The sequence below is a fragment of the Papilio xuthus genome, unplaced genomic scaffold (assembly GCF_000836235.2).
Source record: "Papilio xuthus unplaced genomic scaffold, Pxut_1.1 DF825017.1, whole genome shotgun sequence".
NCBI classification, from domain to species: Eukaryota; Metazoa; Arthropoda; class Insecta; order Lepidoptera; family Papilionidae; genus Papilio; species Papilio xuthus.
The window spans coordinates 279,049-289,562 of record NW_013533632.1 but is presented as its reverse complement, the minus strand read 5'-3'; the positions used below and the strand labels follow the sequence as shown (position 1 = coordinate 289,562).

The 10,514-nt window shown below is 39.3% G+C and overlaps 1 protein-coding gene across 9 annotated transcripts in view; it reads right to left on the bottom strand.

The window, feature by feature from the left end:
- Positions 1–18: 18 nt before the first annotated feature.
- Imp (IGF-II mRNA-binding protein) overlaps positions 19–10,514 on the bottom strand; it is a 52,703-nt gene continuing 42,207 nt past the window's right edge. For 3 of the 9 annotated variants that reach the window (XM_013323716.1, XM_013323714.1, XM_013323713.1), the window contains 7 exons: positions 8,857–9,027; positions 5,264–5,638; positions 4,868–5,111; positions 4,037–4,195; positions 3,612–3,839; positions 3,263–3,517; positions 20–173 (listed from right to left, as the gene is read on the bottom strand). In XM_013323716.1, the coding sequence (XP_013179170.1) occupies positions 75–173; positions 3,263–3,517; positions 3,612–3,839; positions 4,037–4,195; positions 4,868–5,111; positions 5,264–5,638; positions 8,857–9,027 (1,531 nt within the window). In that variant the 3' untranslated portion in view covers positions 20–74. Of the gene's footprint in view, positions 174–713; positions 828–3,262; positions 3,518–3,611; positions 3,840–4,036; positions 4,196–4,867; positions 5,112–5,263; positions 5,639–8,856; positions 9,028–10,514 lie in introns of all 9 variants that reach the window. The other 6 variants (XR_001228330.1, XM_013323709.1, XM_013323710.1 and 3 more) reach the window with 6 other exon arrangements.

Below are 10,514 nucleotides of genomic sequence, written 5' to 3'. Positions count from 1 at the left end.
AGGCGGAGGCGGAGGAGGCGGAGGAGGCGGAGGAGGCGGGGGCGGCGGCGACAGCTGCCCACGTCAGCAGCTGTCTACTGCTGCTGCGGCGGCGGCGGCGGCTGCGCGGCGCGGCGATGGCGGCTCGGGGCCATTGCCTGCGCCACCATGTCTCGAATGCGCCGCTGCGCAGACTGCAACATACAACATGCAGATTTTAATAAAAGCATAAGTTTCCTTTCTTATGTAATTACACAGCCAGCATTATCGCCCGTATAACAATAGATTTTTGACAATTTCAAACTTTATAAATCGTAAAACAGGAATCACAATATTATATACTTTTGTTTATGTTGAAAATCAAATACCATTAATATTATCTTAAGCATAGTATTTCATATTCATCACGCCACTGCGTAGACGTCTCAAAGTCTTTGCACAAAACATAGATAAAATAAAACAGCAGTGCTATGACACAAGTTAACATTTCCAAAATAATGCCTGACCCTCGCAACCCTATCCAACCACCCCTCACGAACATCCTTCACCTTGCGCCGCGACAGCCAGCCAACACAACACTTCACCATAGTACCGTACACATGTAGTTACGAAGTCGAACAATAAAAAAGACGACTGCCGAAAATCAAGAACCATAACGTATTTGCAAAACTTGTAAACTTATGTTGTACAGTTCATTCGCCTCGAGTTGTAATTAATAAAGAGATGCAACTCACCTATAAGGCGGCGTCATATGTATAAAGCGAACCGTGACGGCCGTTTTCACATGGCTACGTTTCTATGACAAAGTCTGGTGGGCCCCACCTGGCTCACCCCGCATCGGGCGATAGCTACAAACATGTAAAAAGTTATTATGCCACAGTGAGTCGCCATCCCAAGTAAAAGTCGCCACTAATTTCGCTCTGCGCTAGCAACATCAGTGTAGTACTTATCTGCAGGCCGGCGCCGGCACCGCCACAGCAAGCGCGCTGCACCTTCACAATCCCTTCGCGACATTGCTTGCCTATTTTGTAACTACATGTGTACATACGTCAATGCTCACCATCCACTCCATCATACATACATCCAAATTAGTCATTAAACATACCAGCATGCCGCACACATTTTTAAAATCAAGTACAAGGTACATTTATTTACGCACAGCAAAATGGCATCGCAAGAAGTACTAATTGAAAGTTTAAACAAATTATTTAATACAGTTCAGTTCGGAAGAAAAATATACAGTGAGAAATACACAATAATTCTTCTTTTGAAACAATGTAACCTTAATTACTTTCCCAATACATTCCGTTCTTTGAAAGTGAACATTTCTACGATTTATGTTTAATTTTTAATTGTTAACAATAATTTAATTTTTATAGAAGATAAAAAAGTATTACGATTAAAGATGAAAAATTTCAAATGGATGTGCCAGTTACGAAACGATCACATATTGCGAATTCAACATTCTTTAGAACACAATTTCATGAACTGTATAGTTAAACTAGCGCGATCCACTTTGGCGTAGTTCGGTTTTCTCTCATTATCTCTTTTCTGTCATATCAAAGTACAATTGCATTTCTTTTTTAAATAAATTTAGCAGCTAGTTTTTACAGCCGCCTTTTGCATTGCTCAAAATAACGTAAAAATTGTGCGAAAAGCAAGAAAAATATTAAAATTGCAATGATATATTGCACTAATTGCACTAAACATTATAAACGACTGTTTATTCGAGGTTAGGTTGGGTTTGGCAGTACATATTTCTTCTCCATAGCTATACAGCTATAGGCCAACGAGCGCGAAAAAAAGATTGTGTGACAAAATTTAATAAGCGAACTTTAATTTTAGTATACTAAGTATATCCCGACTAACTATGACTCTAATGAATGAAACAGTTCCTTCCACTCACTTCACTTTAAAAGAGTTGCATTCGAAAATGGAGAATTATCACCTACCGGCGCGGCGAACACTCGCTAATGTCGGATGAGCGGGACAAAGATAATTTGGTTGACGAACCCATAATACGTAACGTCAGCCTCGCGTGAACATAGTATACCATTTATGTTTGCCGCGACCACGCTGTTCGTTAACGGTTAGCCGATTTACCATCCCTTTTACATTTCTATACTAGAATTAGTCTATCTATCTACCTTATGAATTAGTAATAGGAAAGATTTGATGGATTGATTGTTCGTTTGCATTGAATATGCTCCAAAACGACTACTAAACCGATTTGAAAAATTCTTCCACTTTTAGGAAGTTACACTATCCCCGGGTGAGTTAATATTTACTAATATATAATGTATGTTATCTTAATTCCACAAGTACGAAGTTGTATAAAACTGCTTTACATTAAAGAAATTGAGCACAATATAAAAGATACATAATGATACCACAACAAAATATGGCTTGTGACATACACACATCAAATAAGTCCAAGGAAAGTGCTGTGAAAAATATGTCTCAAATTTGTATTTAGTACTCTTTTGGAAATCAATTTAAACAATTCAAAAACAGAAGGTTTATCAGATAGGCGTTAAAATAAGTGTCACACACAGGTAATGAAATCTATTGTAATTTGTTTTAATTTAGCAACTTCAAATGCTAACTTCACCTTGTAATATAAGTGAACACTTCTTATTTGTTGTTTTTCACAATTTAAACCATTTGTAAATTGTGATTAGATTATGTTTTCAAGACGACAAAGATTACATGTGCAAAACATGTTTTTTTTTATATACATATCAAAAGGTGGCAAACGAGCGAGCAGCCACCTGAAATCGCTGTTATAGCGAAGTGACTGCTGCCCATAGACATACGCAATTGCATATGCGCTGCCTACCTTTAATCGACGGAGGAGAGGATGCACAGAAAGAAAATATCTTCCCTTTCCATGCATCCTCTCATCCGTAAAGTCCACTTCCACTTCCCATCCTTTCCTTATAAAGAAAAGGATGGGAAGGGAAAGAGGACTAAATTAGGCCTCCGGGACGCACACTCATCAGACTGCACGCGGAATTGCTTCCTCTTGACGCCTGTCTTCTGTGTGGTCGTGGTATTTCACCGGGCGAGCCGGGCCGATTCGTGCGAAGATGTTAAAGCGGGCTCTACCACTGTTAAAATGTTGATGATATAACGCTGATTGATAAAAAAAATTACACAACTTTTATGGATATTTTCATATAATAAAAAGCATTCTTAAGACTTTTTTGTTGTGTGTTTTGTATTATTTGCTAATGAATCAAAATCAAGTTAATGTTGCAAGAGCTGGTGCACGTCGACTCACCTGCACGCTATAGAAGGGTCCTACAATGTGCACGGTGGTCTCGTGGTCGGGCTGGGCGCCTGTCGGTGGCGGCTGCTCGGGCAACTTGATGAGGGAGCCGGTGACGCGCTGGAGCTCCCGCACGTTCTGCCCGCCCTTGCCGATGATGCGCCCCACTTGCGACGATGCTACTACAATCTCGATCGTCAGCCGCACGTCATCAGAGCCAGACATGAAGCCCTCCTCGCGCATCTTCTCGAAGATCAGGTATTGCGCCTGTAACGTGCAACGTTATTTCTACATTCGCTTGTTTGCGATGATATATACATCCCACCACATTACCGCTAGCTAGTGATCCCATACAACGCACCTTCCACTGGGCCTCGGGGCTGCCGACGATGGTCACCTTGCGCTCCTGTTGCGCGCCGCCGGCCGCCTCTCCCTGCTTGTCCTGTTCCAGTGGCGCAATCTTGACGGACGCGTTACTGAAGCGGATGATGTTACGAATATGCGATCCCTTTGTGCCAATGATGGCGCCCACCGCGTTATTCGGGATATACAGATACGTGGTCTCCTGCGAACCGACACCCGTTTCAGTCTAAAACGCACAAAATTAATTTGTCAAAATATGCATAAACGACCACTACACAAAAAAAAACAATAAAAGCATCAAAAAATAAAATTCGAAGTATGGCAAAAAATAGTATACAAGTAGAGTTTTACATATATTTTGGTTTGTCCATGGCCGGTGCTGCGGCATGGCGGTGAGGAGGGCGCAGTCAATGAGATAGTTACCTGCGAGTCGCCTGCGCCCTGCTGCGCGCCACCGCGGCCCGGCATCGGGGCGTAAATCGGCGGCGGGTAGGGCGGCGGCGCGCTGCAGAATCCGCGACCCGTCGACATCATCGCCATCGGATGTAATCCCGGGAACATTATGCTCTGCGGCGCCAGCACCTGACACACAACTATTTCGTCATCTTGCTCTATAAACTAGAAACTCAATGTGGTACTACCACGACGAAGGATTAGGCGTTTTTGGCCGCCCAAGTAAATGCCACTTGCCATTAGCAACAAACGTCACTCCATTCATCATTACCTGCCCTTATCCCTACAGAGGGTCGGCAGAGTATGTACTGCTCCTCCTTACATCTCTGTCAGCCGTCATATCTCAATTCACTACCTTCTTATGCATATCCTTTTTCACACAATCCATCCATACTTTCTTTGCTCTTCCTCTACCATTGTAGACTTATGGCTGCAATGGTAAAAGGAAGAGCAGGTATTATAACATGTCCATACCACGCTAGTCTTCTGCTCTTCAATTTCTCGATCATTGGCACTACTTTCAAACTTCCTTTAATATACACGGTCTCAACTTGATCATCATGATTTATATTTTCTTAAAAATTTATAAGAGTCATAAAAAATTAACTGACTGGGCGTTTACATGCTCAATGGATGAAATAAACAATTATCTGTGTTATTTTACAGATGTTTATGTTTTCTAAAGGGCTTTTATCTTAGAAAACAAATAAACGATAAAATATTATTTAAATATAGGCTTGATGTCAAAATCTTTCAATAATAATGTATATTAAATAACATGCAAATGATAAAATGTTGCACCTGTAAATCATTCTCATAGCTCTGGCGCAGCTTAGCTGATATTTGAGACTCCGCTTTGGCCATGTTTTCAATAGTTCCCTTCACGGTGATGATGCGTTCCAGATTGAAGCTGTTAATGTCATTGATCGATGACACCGTGATCTTTGTATCAGTCTCTTGCATTATTCTCTTTATAGTGTTTCCCCCTTTTCCTATTATGCGCCCAATTAAATTATTATGCGCCAAAATTTTTAGACAGATTTCCCTGAAATTAAAAATTTTACAAAAAAAATTAAAACAAAGCCTTTAGATAAATCTGTGGATTGTCACACAAAATTGTATCAGAGATTTGTTGCATGAATTTCACAGCTTCTTTATCAATTGATTACAATTATACAACAGCAGTTGCATACATACCCCTTATTAGTATTGTTAGCCTCCTGCTGCATGACCTCGAGTATGCGCTTGCATGCGTTGGTGCAGTTCTCAGGATTGCCATAGATGGTGATGGCCTTCTCTAGCGAACCGACGTTATCCTTGCGGTGCACGTCGACGCGTGCGCGCGACTGCTGCGTGATAAGGCGGATGGTGCTGCCCTGGCGGCCGATGATGGCGCCCACCATATCGCTCTGAACCAGCAGCCTCAGCGGAAAGTCAGTGGGGCGCGCGCCGCCCGCAGCTCCGCGCCCGCCGCCCGGTCGGCCGCGCCGCCCGCCGCGCGCGCTCGCCTCTGTCGCCTCTACCTTAATACGGCTGCCCTCCAGCTCGTACCCGTTTAGACCGTTAATGGCCCTGCAACGTCGTGCGAACTCTTAATATACTTATTTAAAACTACATACTTATGCAGTACAACGTCAGTCGATTACCATTAACTGATTGAGTGATTTATATATTATATTATATCATATAATATTATCATCATCATCAACCTGCCCTTATCCCTATCGAGGGTCGGCACAGCATGTACTACTCCTCCATACATCTCTATCAGCCGTCATATCCGAGTCTACCCCCTTCTTACGCATATCCTCTTTCACACAGTCATTCCATACTTTTTTTGGTCTTCCTCTACCCTTGTAGCCATCCACATTCAATCTCATTACTTTTTTGCTTATATCATCATCATCCCTCCTCATAACATGTCCAAACCACGCTAATCTTTTACTCCTCAATTTCTCGATCACTGGCGCTACTTTCAAACTTCCTCTAATATACACATTTTTAACTTTATCCTTCCTTGTCACACCACACATCCATCTTAGCATACGCATTTCAGCTACATGCAATCTTCTTTCATCCGAAACCTTGGTGGCCCAACATTCAGATCCGTACAATACGACAGGTCTTACGATGGACTTGTAGATCTGTCCCTTAAGTTTCATTGGCATTCTTGGATCACAAGTTACACCGGTGACCTGTCGCCATTTCATCCAACCTGCATTTATTCGGCTTTTCACATCCCGGTCAACACAATATAATATATATTATATATTATATTATATTATATTATATTATATTATATTATATTATATTATATTATATTATATTATATATTATATTATATATTATATTATATTATATTATATTATATTATATTATATTACATTATATTATATATTTACCATGACGGGCGAACTATGCAATATTTAGCAATGTTTGACAATCAATAACATAGTACATAAACGAGTAACGGCCGCGAACTAGCTGAGCTACTACGGCACGGCCTGAGAGAAGATTGTCCCGGCAGCAAGGATTTGCAGACTAACTACAGACTAAGCTCTCAAAGTATGTCATTCGGTCTTTTCCATTGGTTTTTACTTTAAAGTTGCAGCTTTTATTTATTTTAGACAAGCGGTCTCAAGCGACTTCTTCAGCGAAAAGTTAAAAAAAGTAAAAGTAAGCTACAATTTCCTGCATGCATTAGCTATCTTCCAGTGAACGGCCGTCGTAAGTAGTTTCCAATATTACCCGGAACCAACGCGGCTTGCGGAAAGACAAAATTTTAAATATTGGATTTTCCTTACCAGCTAAGACAATAAATCCTATGTACGAAATATGATGATTTTTTTTTATTTTACATACAGTGTTATTTACAAAGGTCTACAGTTAAGTATAGAATAATATTTATGTAAATAAACAAAATATGTAGCCCTTAGTTTTTTATGTTCGTAATGAACATATCATCATAGGTCATTAAGAAGATCGTATACACAAAGTTTAGGATTTATTTATGGACAGAATAATAGAAATAGTGCATATCTTATAATTGTTACGAAGCTACAAAGAAAAGAGGTCGCTTCGCCAGCGATGTAAGTAAATATACCTTGTCAGCATATTGCATACCATTACACTATTGTAAGCGTTACTAAGCATTGTATACAGCGTGTCCCAAAATTCAATGGTAAGCCTGTACTGGTGTAGCCAGATCGAAAATCACACAGGGAAAATACTTAAAAAAATCCAACTCCTTTTGTTTACATTAACATTACAAAATCGCTGGCCAAATTAAAATTTCACCACAAAACAAAAATCATGTAAATTAAATTATGAATCTAACAAAAATCTTCAGCGATTGTACAGGCGGTCGCAAAAATGTGCTTTATTTTTGTTTCTATATCCGTGTTTGTGAGCCTCCTGTAGATTTTTTGACAAAAGTTTGTTTTACAAAAATGTGTAGTTTATGCAACGAAAACAGTGTTTTTATATGAATAAAATCTGTAATACTTTTGAGATATTTGAATGTTAATGAAAATGTTAAATAATTCGCAAAGTTGGGTTTAATCGTCATATTTCGCACCAAGGAATCTGTGGTACTCAGTTTGTTTTTTTTTTCTTAAACAATATTAAAAAATATACCCGATATAGTTTTTTTTTCAGTCTACAAATATGAAAATTAGGAAAATAGAATTGGAATAGTACTTGTCGATTTCATTGGCTGAAATTATAGCCGAATAATTTAGAATTTAATAAATCCAGTTTAAAAAATGCGATGCTCCTCCAAATTGAGGAAAATTATGATATATGTGTAATAAGAAAAAAACATGATTGTAGTGCAATTCAGTATTTCAGTAATGTAATGGTGGTATTTCAAATCACATATCGGACTTATCTTGAAAATTATAAGATATTTTAGATAGATTTTGATTCTAATTTACATACATTTTATTTTTTAAATATGATCCGTACTTCCAACTGTTAACGCTATATTTTTCTGGTAATTACAAAGAAACCGTTATCTTATAGTCAGTTATATATTTACATTTTATTATTATACGCAAACACATACAACGTGCGCCTAAATTATTTTAAGTAAACAACCCAAACCAATAATCACCATATCGCAATGTGTAGTACAAAATACCATTAAAAATACGGAATAGCACAAACACAAGACATAAGGAGGACAACGGATTCTATTCAAGACAACGCCTAATTTAAAGTATTTATATACATTTTACCCTAATAATGTACAATACAATATATATTAAAGAGCAAAAGTTGCAAACAGTGTATGCATTTCTTTGATTTGAGTTTCTTAGGCTATCGAGGAATATAATGAAGCGCCATCTTTCACCATCTATGAAATAATTCGGGAATTGCAGTCAGAGAGGTGAAAGACGCGATAATGTAAAAAGTGGAAGCACCAAATGTTAACAGTCAGCCATCAAAGTTATTTTGTGCGATACATAGTGACGGCGTATGGTCGTAACAAAACAGTTAAACCTTTAAATGTTGTTTTACGGTAATTTTCAGTGCCATCACGCCACGACATATTTTCTACAATTTAACAAGGTAATTGTGACATTCACACCATGCAATTAGTTACAACATAATTTACAAAAAGCAGCCATTGGTGCAGCACAAGCAAAAGAAGAATAAAGAAAAATCTCTATAGCTTTGTCCAAGCAGCCGGAGATAAGCAAAGAAAATAAGAAGAATAAAAGGCTGGCTGGCTGGATGTGGGTGGTATAGTTTAGGGCGACTGATTCTGTTCTTCGTTCAATACTCACTGCTGCGCCTGCTCCGGTGTCTCGAACGTGATGTACACCGCTTGGGTGTTGGCGTCCCGCGCGTGCGCAGTGTCGCAGTGCTGCACGTTGCCATACTGCGCGAGCAGCGGCTCGATATTGTCGAACCGGGCATGCAGCGGCAGCCCACTGATCAGCACCTTTGACGACCGGCTGCGGCAAGCGACAAACCACTTGTACATCACCTCAAAATACAACTACACTCGAGACATAATGACGCAACAAATACAGTCGCACCACACACCAAAGCCTCGTTATACAAATGTAACTATGTACGTATGTATGTGTATGTAACTATTGTCCATAGGCTTCGTGGACGCATCTTTAAACATTTATTTATTTATTTTATGTAACATTAGATACGTACACATGGAAAATATTACATTAGTTTTTTTTTATAATTTCATTATACACACGTCTATCGAACACCATGGTTTAAATATGAATAAAAAACTTCAAAGACTTCGAGATATTTAAATAAACGTAAGATAATTTGTACGAACGAACAAAACTATTTTGGATAAAGGTAATTTTGGTTAATTCGCAATATTTTCAGTCAAGGAATCTGTGTTACTCAGTTTTACACGTCTTTCCCAGACACCATGTATAGTTTACTGACCAATTTACTAACTGAATCGGCATATGCTGAAATGCTAAAGTGAAATTAATGACAAGGCTCAAAATCAAGATGATAATCTGACTTATATGTGCTAGAAATGAGATTATTTGAATAGATGGATGTTTGTTCGTTAGAGAGTATCTCCACAAAGATGCGATGGACCTTGCTGAACTTTGGCACAGATTTAGAGCTTAGTCTAAAAGAACACAGGCTACTATTTTTTATTAATTTTGAATAGACGGAGTCGCGGACAACAGGTAATAAAGAGATAATTTCACAGAGCAATTTTCCCCGCCATCCCCGGAATATACTTGCAATAGTTTCATCTACATCTATTTAATGGCCTAGGCCCCCCGTGTTGGGACAAACTTACAAAAATTTAGTTGTATTATGTGTCTCGCTATATAAATGACACTATATAATTTAAAACATCAAAGTGCACGAAAGTGAGACGCGCGAGGTGCATGTGCGGCGCGAGATAGGAACGCACGCACGCTCACGCACGCCCTCCGCGCCGTGCCGCGCGCTTTATAAAATGGCGTTTGTTCTCTGGAGGTGACATCATCGCACTCACGCTGCCCTTCCCCCCGCCCGCCGAGCCATTCACTACTCGGGCCTACAGTTACGTTGCACCGGCTATAACCCACCCGCGTCTCCTCTGCCCCCCTATACCGCGCTCTGACCCTTTGCTTGCATTTACCTACTTTGAAATTACTATCCACCGCGATGCGGATCATACGGATATGATATGCATATAAATATTATTGTGTACATAACATTTGTAGTAAAGATATTATTTTGCTTGAATGTGCTTTGTATGACTGAACATACATGTTCGTTTCGTTTCATTTACTAAAAATATCGATGCTTACGGCGCTGTTAGTGATATATTTGTGATAATTTGTATGGACACGCGAAATTAAAATTGATATCCCCTTATTTACTCATAGATTTCTACGATGTATTTGGGATTTTTTGGCATACTGGAGATCACGGCCACTAGTGCGATTAAGTCACTTAA